Genomic DNA, 12,368 nt, shown 5'->3' with positions numbered 1-12,368 from the left:
CGCAGGCGGAGCGGGCGGTGCAGGAGGCCTTGGACCGTGCGGCCACTGGCCGCACCGTGCTGCTCATCGCCCACCGCCTCAGCACCATCCGCGGCGCGCAGCTCATCGCCGTGCTGGCCCACGGCCGCGTGGCTGAGGTGAGGCGCGGGGCAGGGTGGGGACGGGGCGCGTGGGCACCGGGAGGTGCCACCGTCCGGCTGTCCCCGCTGTCTCCACAGGCAGGGACTCACGAGGAGCTGGTGCGACGGGGAGGTGTCTATGCTGAGCTCATCCGACAGCAGACGAAGGAGGGGTCCTGAGGGGTCCCCCCGCTGCTCCCCAATAAACCAGGGGTGGAAAGCGGACGGGGGCTCCGCCTTGTGGTGGGACGTTGCGACGGGTCCTCCGGGCCGCTGGAGGGCGCCCTTGGCACCGGGGAGGGGGCGGGAAGGGGCGGGGTTTTGGGTGAGTGACGTCTGGTTTGTGGGCGTGTCTGGCGAGGCTGGCCCCGCCCCCTCCCCGGCCGCGCTGCCCGCGGGGGGGGGTGGGGGGGGGGGGTCTCCCGTGTCACCCCTGCTTGGTGTGAGCCCCCCCCCCCGGAGATGCGGGACCCCTGTGGCCCTCCTGGGGTGAGGGTTCCCTGTCTGACCCTCGGAGTAGGGTGTCGCATGTGTCCCCGGGGAGCGTGGGACCCCTGTGTCACTCCCGAGTGAGGAAACGCTGCAACACCCCCCGGGGAAGGGGGGGTGAGCCCCTACGTGACCTCGGGATGGAGGACCCCTGCATTCCCCCCCGGGATGGAGGAGCCCTTGCGTGACTTCTGTCATGGGGGGCCCCGATATTAACCCCCGGGGCAGGGGGGCCCATGTGTCACCTCCGGAGTGGAGGAACTCCTGGGTGACCTCTGGGATGGGAAGACCCCCGTGTGATCCCCCCCCCCTGGAGCGAGAGGGGTCGCCTATAGGGGTGGGGGCCCCTATATCACCCCTGGAGTGGAGGGACCCTGTGTCAACTTTCTGGGGAAGGGGACCCTCTGCATGACCCCGGGATGGGGGCCCCTGGAATGGGGGTTACCCCTTCGTGACTCCACGGGATGGACTGTCCCCTGTGCCGCCCCTCAAAGTAGGGGACCCTTGTGTCAACCCCCCAGGCTGGGGGAACCCCTGTGTGACCCCCTGGGGTAGGATTAGCCCTGCATGACTCTGCCGGGGTGGGGGGGGGTCGCCTGGATCAGCCTTAGGATGGGAGACGCCTGTGTCACCCCCGGAGTGAGAGGACCCCGTGGCATCTTTCTGGGGTGAAGGCTCCACTGCATCACGCCCCGGGGCGGAGGAACCCCTGCGTGACCCTGGGACGGGGGGACCTCTGTGTGACCCCCGAGGTGGGTTCCCCTGAGCTGCCCGATGAAGGGGCGCTGCCTGCTGGTCCCCCCTTCCCGGGGGTCTCGGCCCCCCGTACCCCAGCGCTGCGGCCGCCGGCGGGGGCGGCGGGTGGAGCCGAGCAGGAGGGGCGGGGGCGGCGGCGGCGGGGGGCGGCGGGGACCGGCGGCGACTGCGCCGCGGCGGGAGCGGAGCCGGGAGCGGGACCGGGGCTGGGGTTGGAACAGGAGCTGGAACCGGGATCGGGGCTGGGGCTAGATCCGGGACCGGGATCAGGACGGGGACCGAGGCTGGCATCGGGACTGGATCCAGGACCAGGGCTGGAACCGGGACCGGAACGGAGACCGCGACTGGGGCTGAGGCTGGGGCTGGAACCGGGACGGGAGCTGCGCTGCGCTGCCCGCGGCTCCGCGGCACCGGTCGGGCAGCATCGGCACCGGCTGCGTGAAGGACCTTGGGGAGCGAAGCGGCCGGTCCTGCCCTGCCTCTCCTGCCTTTCCTCTCCTCTGCCCACCCTCCTCCCCCCCTTCCCTCGCCGCCAGCTGCGCCCTGAGCCCGGCGCGGCGATGGGCTGAGGGTGCAGGGCAGCGCGGGGCCCCGGCGGCAACAGGATGAGGAGGGGCTCGGAGGGCAGCGGGGAGGGCGAGGGGCTCTCCAGCCTGCGGGCTTTCGCCCACAGCTCCTCACTGCACGGCATCAGCCACGTCTTCGCCTACGGGGCCGTGTCCCTGCGCCGCGTGCTCTGGGGCGGCTTCTTCCTGGGCTCGCTGGGGCTGCTGCTGCTCGTGTGCGCCGAGCGCGTCGCCTACTTCCTCACCTACCCCCACGTCACCAAGCTGGACGAGGTGGCTGCCCGCAACCTCACCTTCCCGGCCATCACCATCTGCAACCTCAACGAGTTCCGCTTCTCCAAAATCACCCGCAACGACATGTACCACGTGGGCGAGCTGCTGGCGCTGCTCAACGAGCGCTACGAGATCAGCAACCCGCAGCTGGCTGAGCCCCACGTCCTGGCCGCGCTGCGCGACAAGGCCAACTTCAAGAACTTCAAGGCGAAGCCCTTCAGCATGGCCGAGTTCTACAACCGCACGGGCCACGACCTGGCTGAAATGCTGCTGCAGTGCTCCTTCCGTGGCACCGGCTGCACTGCCCGCAACTTCACCGTGGTGAGTGCCAAGAGGGTGGGGAGGGGACTGACTGTATGCCCCGGGGCTGCGGAGGGACACGGGAGCCTGCTGGGGTTGGGCATCCATGGGTGAGGTCCTTCTCCCAGCTTGTTGCCCCTGGGCACCGCAAGGATGGGGAGGGGACCCGCTGTGTGCCCCCGGGGCTGTGGAGGGACCTGGGAGTCCTGCTGGGGTCAGACGCCGGCAGGTGAGTCCCCTCTCTCATCCCACCGCCCACAGCACCATCAGCCCCTGCCCTCCCCTCCGGGTACAGCAGCTGCCAGACAGGGGTTCCCCCACCCTGGGTGCTGCAGGGGTGCCAGGCAGCTGTGAACGGTGCCCAGGATGGAGCAGGGCTGTGCCGGGGACTCTGTGCTGGCTGGGAGTCTCTGCCGGCATGCAGGCCCTGGGCAGGGGTGGTGGTGGGCACAGGATGCTCGGGGTACAGTGTGCTCACAAGGACAGGATGCTCACAGCTGTGGGTGCTCACCTCTAGGGGTGTCACTTGTACAGGGTGCTCACAGGTGCAGCCCTCACCACCTGCGCCCGCCTCGGGTGCCACCGGGCACTGCCAGCAGCAGCCACTGTCCTGGCTGTTGGCACAGAGGCTCTTCCATGCCTGACATGGGTGGGGATCCCCATGCCGCCCTGCTGTGACCCCCAGCACCCCCTACTGCTGCCCCCAGCACCCCTCGCTGTGGCCCCCAGATCAGGGCAGGGACAGTGGCACAGGCAGGGATCATGACACTTGTGTGACAGACAGGTACACTGGGATGGGCAGGGACAGTATCATAGGCAGGGTGGACAGGGGCAGTGGCGTGGGCAGGACAGGCAGTGATGGTGGCATGGGCAGCACGGACACATCCCTCCTGCCACAGCAGCACCAGGCAGCAGTGTGGGCGCTGAGCAGCTCACGTCTGCTGTGCCAGCTCTGCCCAGTCCACATCACTGTCCCCAGCAATTGCCGTCACCTTAATGCTCTTAGAGCACTAATTAAGTCACCACGGAGCTTAGGGATGAGCCACCCTGTGACAGCTCCGTGCCCCCTCTGTGCCCCCCATGCTCCTTCCATTCCCCCCGTGCCCCAGTGCCTGTGGCCAGAGCTGCTCTGCCCTCTGTTCCTGCAGCAGGGCCAGCCACTGGTGATGGCCCCTGGGTTTGAGGGCTGGGACATGTGGCAGGAGGGCTGAGGGTCCCCAGGGCAGGACTTGGGGTGGGTGGCATGTGCCTGGTTGAGCAGCAGGGTCCTGGCTCTGCCTCCCAAAATCCCCAGGCTCGGCCAGTCTCAGCCCCGGATTGGGATCCTCTGCTCTGGGCCATGGTGCTGAGCTTGGGCACTGTGTCCCTGCACCTCATCCCAGCCCGGGCCCTAGTGTCCCTGAGGTTCCTGGACATGTGGTGGGGGCCCAAGGGCCATTGGGGTGAAACATGTCTCCTCTCACCTACCCCAGCGCCAGTTGAATGGGGCAGGATGGGGGTGTGGGGACAGGGGATCTTCGGGGTGAGGGCTGGGGGTCCCCACGGTGCAGGGCTTGGGGTCCCCAGGGTGAAGGACAGGGGGTCCCCAGGGTGCAGGGTTGTGGGTCCCTGTGTGACCCTGAGTGCGGAGTCAAGGAGGACTGGCGGTGCTGGGGCCACGTCCCCATCACTGTCCCCACCCATGCCCCCCCCAGCATCCCCATGCCGGGCAGCCGTTGCCATGACACCCGCCCCCCCCTTTCCTCCTTGGGCACCGCATTGCCATGGCAACGGGTCCCCACTTTGGGAGCAGCTGGTTGCCACAGCAACGCCCCCTCCGCTCCCCCCGTGGGACATAACCCCCGGGTGGGGGGCACCCATAGCAGAGGGGGCCATGACGCCATGGGACTGCACGGCAGGAGGTGAGGGGCCGTGAGACCAGTCTGGGGGCTCAGGGTCACCCCAGGGTCCCTGGCTGTGGGTACTGATCCCTGGGAACTCAAGGTCACCCCGGGGTTCCTGGCTGGGGGTGCGGGTCCCCGCGGTCCCTGGGGTGGCTGGCCCAGGACAGGCTCTCAAGTCCTGGGGGGGACATGGTGGCCTCTGCTGCTGTGACAAAGGAGTCCTGGTCCCCATCACTGTTCTGGCTTGTGCCCTCCCACCTCAAGTGTCCCCACATGTTCCCTGGAACAGCGACGAAACCCAATATCCCTGCAGAGCTGCGGCAGCGCAGGCGCGGGCACCATCTACATCCTCGCCTTCTCCTGGGGGCACCGGCATCCTGTCCCAGGGCACTGGGATCCCCTCCTGGGTCCTGTAGGTACCCTCTAGGGGTACTGGGATCCTGTCCTGGCTCATGTGGGGCACTGGAATCCCCATTGCCATGTCCCCATGTGTGTCCCTGTGTCCCCACAGGGTCCCCACAGTGGCACTGAATGCCCCATCCCCATGTCCCCATGGGGTCCCTGCAGTGGCAGTGAGAGCCCTGTCCCCGTGTCCCACGTGTGCCCTGTGTCCCTGCAGATCTTCACACGCCTGGGGAAGTGCTACACATTCAACCCGGGGGGGCCGGGGCGCGAGGTGCTGACCACGCTGCAGGGCGGCTCCGGCAACGGCCTCGAGCTCATGCTCAATGTGCAGCAGGAGGAGTATCTGCCCGTCTGGGGGGACACAGGTGAGACCCTGCCCATCTGCGGGGACATGGGGGAGAGCACTTGGCTGTCTGGGGGGTCCCAGGTGAGTACTTGTCCTTTTGGGGGGACACAGGTGAGCACAAGCCCATCTGGGGGGACATGGGTGAGACACCCTGCCTCCTGACTCCCCTCCCCCTGCTCTGCAGATGAGACCTCGTTTGAGGCGGGGGTGAAGGTGCAGATCCACAGCCAGGATGAGCCACCCTTCATTGACCAGCTGGGCTTTGGCGTTGCCCCTGGCTTCCAGACCTTTGTCTCCTGCCAGCAGCAGCGGGTATCCGGGCACGGCGCCCGGGGCTGGGCATAGACCCCCTGAGGGATCGGGATGGGCCCCTGGAGGGATTGGGATGGACTACCAAAGGGCTTGGGATGCAGACCCAAAGGGATCAGAATGGACCCCCAAAGGGCTTGGGATGGCCTGTTGTTGCCACAGACATCCCTGTGGGGACATTCCAAGCCATGGGGCCATCCCGAACTCTGCCATGGGTACCACGGCCATCCCCATGGGGACACCCCATACCCAGACATGCCGAGGGTACCGTGCCACTGCACTGGCTGGGAGCAGCACACGGTGTGGGGCAGCCCCTGCGCAGGCACCGGCTCCAGCAGCGACCCCCCGGTTCCTGTGGAACAGCCGCCGGGGGGGTGGCAGCGCCCGGCCCCCGCAGCCAGACACCTAAATTTAGGTGCCTCGGGTGGGTGTCACCACGTGTGCCAGCACATGGGCGGCAGTAACACGGCGGCAGCAGGAATGTGGCCCTGGCGCCCACGGGTGGGGGGTGCTGGGTCCTCACCAGGCATAATCCCTGCACCAGGCACCGAGGGGAGTGCGGGGGCCCGTGCTGACCCCCCCACCTGGCACGTCCTGGTCCCGCATGCTCCCAAACAGTGCCTCCTGCCAGATTTCGCTGTGGCACCCAGCACAGGTGACAATTGCTGCAACGCCCATCCCCACGCCCAGAAAGGAGGGGACGGGGTGGGACGGGGGCTCTGGCGCGGTAGGACCCGCCGCACTGGCTGTGCGGGGTGAGTTCTGCCCGAGGGATGGCACCGTGGTGGGCCGGGTATGACACCGGGGACATCGGGGTTGACACGGGGCCCCGGGAGGCCGTGTTTTCCTTAGCGGGTGCCCGGCAGCTGGTGTACCTGCCCCCACCGTGGGGGGACTGCAAGGCCACCCCCATCGAGTCCGACTTCTTCACCAACTACAGCCTGACTGCGTGCCGCCTGGACTGCGAGACGCGCTACCTGGCCGAGAACTGCAACTGCCGCATGGTGCACATGCCGGGTGAGCGCGGGGGCGGCCGGGGGGCTGCGGGGCTGCCGGCACCAGCCCCGCGCCTGCGACCGCCGCCTCCCCCGCAGGCAATGCCAACGTCTGCACCCCGGAGCAGTACAAGGAGTGCGCCGACCCCGCGCTGGGTACGTACCCTGTGCCCCACAATGGCCCCGGACACCCCTGCCCTCTCCCCGGGACCCCTCAGCCTCCCCGTGCCCCCGTTTCTGTGAGTGTGGCTCCGGGGTCCCTGTGCCCTCGCCAGGGTGGGGGTCACTGCTGTCCCCCAGATGCGCAGGGCCGGGCCTCCTCCCTGTGCCACCAGCAGTACTCGTGGCACACTTGTCCCCGGTGGCACCCACCGCCCTCCAGCTCTGCCCCCGGACCATCCCGCCTGCCCCCCGTGGGCGGGGGTCCCGGGGGTCCCCGTCCCACCCACGCCCCCCCCAGACTTCCTGGTGACGAAGGACAGCGAGTACTGTGCATGCCGCACGCCCTGCGCCATGGTGCGCTACGGCAAAGAGCTCTCCATGGTGAAGATCCCCAGCAAGGCCTCGGCCAAGTACCTGGCCAAGAAGTTCAACAAGACGGAGCAGTACATTGCGTGAGTGACACTGCCACCACTGCTGCCACCGCGGTGTCACCCACCGCCCCGCCAGCGCACGGCGTGACACAGCACGGCACAGCCACACAGCCCCAGCATGAGAACTGGCGTCACATGGCACAGTGTGACAGTGTGCCACGGCCCAGCACGGCCCCATGACATGAACCAGCAGCGTGACACAACGTCCCCAGCACCTGTGAACTGGCACAGCCCAGAGTGACAGTGTGACACGGCACAGCCCCATGGCACCCCCAGCAGACATGAACTGACACAGCCCAAAATGATGGTGTGACATGGCATGGCACGGGGTGACAGTGTGACATGGCATGGCACGGCACGGCTTCCCCTGTGCAAATCTGCCCCAGAAACGGGAAACCCACACGGCACAGCACGGCATGGCTCAGCATGGCACAGCACAGCCCAGTATGGCACAGCATGGCCTGGCACACCCCTCTGTCCTGTCCCCCTTGTACCCCACGGCACAGTCCAGCCTGACACAGCACAGCCTGGCACGGCCCCCCTGTGCCTGATGCTGCCCCCTTGTCCCCTGCATCCCCCCAGGGACAATGTGCTGGTCCTGGACATCTTCTTCGAGGCACTGAACTACGAGATGATCGAGCAGAAGAAGGCGTACGAGGTGGCCGGGCTGCTGGGTGAGGGATGGGGGCCTGGGGGTGCCGGGGGAACCAGGGGTCTGCCCTCACTGACGTCACCCCCCGCGCAGGTGACATTGGGGGGCAGATGGGGCTCTTCATCGGTGCCAGCCTCCTCACCATCCTGGAGATCTTTGATTACCTGTATGAGGTGAGCCCACCCTGGCCTCCCCCCTTCCTGGGGGTCTCAGGGCTGGGGACTCTGACCTGCCCCCCCCCAGGTGTTCCGGGACAAACTCCTCAGCCTGTACAAGGAGAAGAAGCGGAGCCCCCGGAGCGATGGCGGCACCCTGGTAACCCCCCCGCGCCCCCCGCTCCCCAGCCCCCAGCTCGGGGGTCGCACCTCATTATCCCCCCGCTCACCGCTCTCTCGTCCCTCCGTGCGCCCGTCCAGGAGCACCCGGCGGTCCCGGGCAGCCCCACGGCCCCGCGCCCACCCAGGTACATGGGGGGGGGGCAACCAGAGGCCCCCAGGGCTGGCACAGGGAGTGTGGGGCAGTCACTCCCTGGGGGGAGATGGGGGTCCGTGGGGGCCCCCCAGGACCAGCGTGGGGGGTGCGGGGCCATTCCCTGCGAACCCCCCTGCATTCTCTGCAGACCTCATTCCCTGTAGACCCCCCCATTCCCTGCAGACATCCCCATCCTCATCATACCCCACAGCACCCTGTTCTGGGGTCCCCCCTGCTCTGACACTCCTCAGCTGGGCTGGGGTCCCCCAACCTCCCCTCTGGAACACAGTGGGGCAGGAGAGAGGGGGCCGGGTGGGGGACATGGGACGGGCCAGCCTGGCTCCAGGTTGGCCGCGTGGTGGTCCCTCCCGAAGTGGAGGGCTCCTGGGACACCCTGGGGGGCACGAGGGGAGGGGGCAAGGGGCAGAGCCCCCAGCAGGTGGGGCGCAGAAGGCCGGTAGTGGCGGAGGGAGCTGACCCCCCGACCCCCCTGCAGAGCGCCTGGCCCCCCCTGCCCGGCCCCACGCCCTGTCTCGGCGTCGCCCCGAACCTGCTACCTCGTCACCCGGCTCTAGGGTCCTCCCCGGGCCCCCCCGCGGAGCCCAGCCCGCTCCCCCGCCGGCCGGGGGGCTGGGGGGACACCCCCGGGCCGCGGGGCGGCCTCCAGGCCCCCCCCGCCCCCTGAGGGGGTGCCGGGGGGCTGGGGGTGAGGGGCCCCCCCGGCCCTGCTCCCACGTCCCTGCATGCGCTGCCTGTGCCCCCTCGCGCTGGACATGCAACCCCTCCCGACAGCCCCCCCAAATAAAGAGGCGCCCCAGCCCTGGCTCCGGGCTGCTTGGGGGGGGACGGGGGGCTGGGGGTGCTGAGGCGTCCTGGGCGCTCCAGGAAGGAGAAGGCAACGCTGGGGGGTCACAGGGCTGGGCCACGGGTCAGGGGCTGGTGCGGGGAAGCTGTCGCATGGCAGCAGGGGTGCCCCAACACCCCAGGAAGGAGAAGGCGGCGCTGGGGGGGGAAGCTCTTTATGGGACACCAAACGCACATCACCCACGTACAGCAGCGCCCTAGATGAGGGCACACCCAGGACCCCCAGCAGAGAAGGGGTCGGGGGGAGTCGGGAGAGGAGGGTGGGGGGCGTATTCCCCCCTGGGTCCCTGTGCCTGGTCCCCGAGGGTCCTGCCCCTCCAGCAGCCCTGTGGCCCCATGTCCCGGGGGTTCCCATGCCTTGGGAAGTCCCCTGCCCCCGGGTGAGTCCTGTGTCCCTGGAGGGAGTGCCAGCCCTCTCATCCACCCCCCGGGGCTGGGGGGCTGGGGGGGTTGTGCCAGCCCCCCGCAGCCAGGGCAGAACCTAATAAATACCGGAGGGGCTGCAGTTCAGGGGGCTGGCACGGGCTGGCACCTGGCTGCGGGGGGCTGGGGGCTGCCCCCCTCATGGGGGTCTGGGGGTTGGGGGACCCTAGGGGGGGCAGAAGTCGGTGAAGTAGGGGTGCTGCAGGGCCTCCTCCGCTGAGATCCGCTGCACTGGATTGCACTTGAGCAGGTTCTGGGGGGCACGGGGGGCTGAGGGGGGAGAGCATGGACCCTCCCCATCCCACAGCCCCCACAGGTGGGCAGGGGGCTGTGAGGGGGGAGGGCACCCACTCCCAGGAGCCGAAGCCCCCATGGGGTGGGCAGGGGGGACAAGTGTGGGGGACACAGCAATGGAACACGAGCAGGGGGAGGTGCAGGCTGGGGGACACACCAGAGGTGGGGGACACAGGCGGGGACGGGCACAGGCAGGGGGACAGAGGCGGGGTCTCACCTGCAGCAGGTCCCGGCCAGTCGCGTTCAGCTTGGGCACCACGTTGACCAGGGAGGTGGTAGCTGGGTACATGGGGTAGGGCTGGGGACACACAGGTGACCCCCAGCTCCCCCAGACCCCCTTATTCCCTCTGACCCCTCCGGTCCCCAGCTCTCACCTTGTAGTCCGGCAGCTTGGCCATGGCCGGCCACTGCTCCTCCGTGGGGGTCCCCAGCAGCGTGGGGACAGTCAAGGGCCACCACAAGGGCACCCGGCACCTGCCCCCCCTGCCCCTCTGCCCAGCCAAGGGGGGTTCCCATTCCCAGGGATTCTCATTCTCAGAGCTCCCTATTCCCCAGGGGGTCTCCATTCCCAGGGGATGTCCCCATTCCCGAGGGCTCTCCTTTCCAGGGTTCCCCCAATCCCCCATTCTGGAGGTCCCCATTTCCGGGGGGATCACCCTTCCCACAGGGCTCCCCATTCCCAGGGGATTCCCAGTGGTCTCCATTCCTTCGGGTTCCCCATTCCCTGAGCTCCCCATTCCCAAGCAGTCCATTCTGGGGTTCCCCATTCCCAAGGATATCGGAAGATCCTCTTCAGCTGGTCGTCCACGTCATTGCCTGGGAAGAGGGGCCGCCCCGCATTGGCCAGTTCTGGGGGGACAGAGGGTGGTTCCCACAGGCCCCCCTGGCCCCCCAGGCCCCCGCCCCCTCTCGCCCCACAGCGTACCCGCAAAGATGCACCCAGCTGACCACATGTCAATGGAGGTGGAGTAGAGCTTGGCACCGAAGAGAACATCGGGGGGCCGGTACCACAGAGTGACCACCTGGGGAGGGACAGGGACACTTGGATAGGGACAGGGGGACCCCCCGCCGGCTGCGTGGGGCCAGGACCCCGAGCCCCACGAGCCCCCGCTCACCTCGGCCGAGTAGCAGCGCACAGGGATGCCGAAGGCCCGGGCCAGCCCGAAGTCTGCCAGCTTGAGCTCCCCATTCTGGGGGGACAGACAGGGTCAGCGCGGGGGGCCCCACCTGTGTCCCCCACACCCCAGGGACAACGGCCCTGCTGCCCTTCCCATCACTGGGAACGTGGGAGAGATGGAGCTGCAACTGTGGCTGGACAAACACCAGATGTGACTCCCCAGGACAGACAGACAGCCCCCCACTTCCAAGCATGACCCCCTAGCACAGCCCCCCACTCCCAGGTGTGACCGCCCAGCCCCCTGCTCCATCTGCCCTTGTCCCGGGCCCTTCCCACTGTCACCCCTCCACTCCCACCGTGTGCCCCCACCCTGTTGATGAGCAGGTTCTGGGGTTTCAGGTCCCGGTGCAGGACATTGCGGCTGTGGCAGAACGCGAGGCCCTTCAGCAGCTGGTACATGAACGACTGTGGGAGAGCACAGGCAGGGTCCATCAGCCCCCCAGCACCGCAGGGCCAAGCTGCGACCCCGGGGGCTCTCCAGGGCTCCCACACCCACCTTGACAATCTCGGGGTCCAGATCCCCGTTGCAGCTGTCGAAGTATTTCTTCAGGTCCTGGAGGGAAGCGAGGGGGAGCCGGGAGCGGTGACCCTTGGAGACCCCCAGGGACCCCCGTGCCCCCCAGGAACCCCGCCCGTGCCGCCGGTGCTCACCTGGTCGCAAAACTCAAAGACCAGGGTCAGCTTCTTGTCGCTGTGCAGAACGTCGTGGAGCCTGCGGGGGAGGGGTCCCTGAGACCCCCAGCGCCCGCCCGGGCCCGGAGCACCGGGGGGAGCAGCCCCGTGCCGCGACCCCCCAGCCCCCGCTGCCTCCCGGAGCCCCCCGGTACCTGACAATGTTCTTGTGCTTGAGCTCTTTGAGCAGGCAGATCTCCCGCAGCGCCGAGCTGGGCACCCCCTGCGGGACACGCCGGGTTGGGGGAGCCGGGGGGTCCCCGGGGGTCCCGGGCGGGGGTCCCGGGAGGGTCCCAGCCCCGGCCCCCCCCTCACCTCATCATCGTCGTCCAGCCGCACCCGCTTCAGCGCCACGATCTCGTGCGTCTCCCGGTTCTTAGCCTTGAACACGGTCCCGTAGGTGCCTGCGGGGAACGGAAGGGGGTCACGGCCGAGCCCCCGGTACCCGTACCGACACCCCCTCCGGGCCCCACAGCACCCAGGTCCCCCCGCACGGCTCCGACCCTGCCGCACCTTCGCCGATCTTCTCCAGCTTCTCGTATTTCTGCATCGCGCCGCGATCGGTCCCGGTCCGGCCCGGCCCGGCCCCGGCCCCGGCACCGCCACCGCCACCGGCCCCCGCCCGCCCCGCCACACCTCCCGGCAGCCCCCGCGCGGCCCCGCCACACCTCCCGGCAGCCCCCGCGCGGCCCCGCCACACCTCCCGGCAGCCCCCGCCCGCCCCGCCACACCTCCCGCGATGGCACCGCCCACCCGCCCCACCCCCGCCCCGAGGTTCCGG

The 12,368-nt window shown here is 69.0% G+C and overlaps 3 protein-coding genes across 8 annotated transcripts in view; 2 read left to right on the top strand and 1 right to left on the bottom strand.

Moving 5' to 3' along the window:
- ABCB8 (ATP binding cassette subfamily B member 8) overlaps nt 1-344 on the top strand; it is a 4,976-nt gene extending 4,632 nt beyond the window's left edge. The window contains 2 exon segments of the mRNA XM_048295145.1: nt 1-137; nt 219-344. Of these exon segments, the coding sequence (XP_048151102.1) occupies nt 1-137; nt 219-299 (218 nt within the window). The 3' untranslated portion in view covers nt 300-344.
- Nucleotides 345-1,536: 1,192 nt separating this feature from the next.
- On the top strand, nt 1,537-8,975 carry ASIC3 (acid sensing ion channel subunit 3). 5 transcript variants are annotated; one of them, XM_048294570.1, is made up of 11 exons: nt 1,538-2,524; nt 5,006-5,156; nt 5,322-5,449; nt 6,313-6,463; nt 6,541-6,597; nt 6,902-7,055; nt 7,617-7,708; nt 7,780-7,859; nt 7,930-8,001; nt 8,103-8,149; nt 8,654-8,807. In XM_048294570.1, the coding sequence occupies exons 1-11, from the start codon at nt 1,970-1,972 to the stop codon at nt 8,730-8,732; spliced, it is 1,566 nt and encodes a 521-aa protein (XP_048150527.1). In that variant the 5' UTR covers nt 1,538-1,969; the 3' UTR covers nt 8,733-8,807. The 5 variants fall into 5 exon arrangements, with proteins under 5 accessions (XP_048150608.1, XP_048150774.1, XP_048150527.1 ...); XM_048294651.1 differs by lacking the exon at nt 8,103-8,149 and having other exon boundaries at nt 1,537-2,524; nt 6,387-6,463; nt 7,617-7,692; nt 8,654-8,975; XM_048294486.1 differs by lacking the exon at nt 8,103-8,149 and having other exon boundaries at nt 8,654-8,975.
- Nucleotides 8,976-9,160: 185 nt separating this feature from the next.
- On the bottom strand, nt 9,161-12,207 carry CDK5 (cyclin dependent kinase 5). Of its 2 annotated transcripts, none has more exons than XM_048294945.1 (12): nt 12,101-12,207; nt 11,903-11,991; nt 11,743-11,810; nt 11,567-11,627; nt 11,412-11,468; nt 11,225-11,320; nt 10,854-10,928; nt 10,664-10,760; nt 10,518-10,587; nt 10,113-10,173; nt 9,956-10,036; nt 9,161-9,714 (listed from the first exon to the last, which is right to left on the bottom strand). In XM_048294945.1, the coding sequence occupies exons 1-12, from the start codon at nt 12,135-12,137 to the stop codon at nt 9,529-9,531; spliced, it is 978 nt and encodes a 325-aa protein (XP_048150902.1). In that variant the 5' UTR covers nt 12,138-12,207; the 3' UTR covers nt 9,161-9,528. The 2 variants fall into 2 exon arrangements, with proteins under 2 accessions (XP_048150902.1, XP_048150975.1); XM_048295018.1 differs by having other exon boundaries at nt 9,161-9,697.
- Nucleotides 12,208-12,368: the final 161 nt, after the last annotated feature.

The sequence above is a fragment of the Corvus hawaiiensis genome, chromosome 1, assembly GCF_020740725.1.
Source record: "Corvus hawaiiensis isolate bCorHaw1 chromosome 1, bCorHaw1.pri.cur, whole genome shotgun sequence".
NCBI lineage: Eukaryota > Metazoa > Chordata > Aves > Passeriformes > Corvidae > Corvus > Corvus hawaiiensis.
Note: the sequence above shows the minus strand (reverse complement) of the source record. Positions and strands in the feature narration are given on the sequence as shown.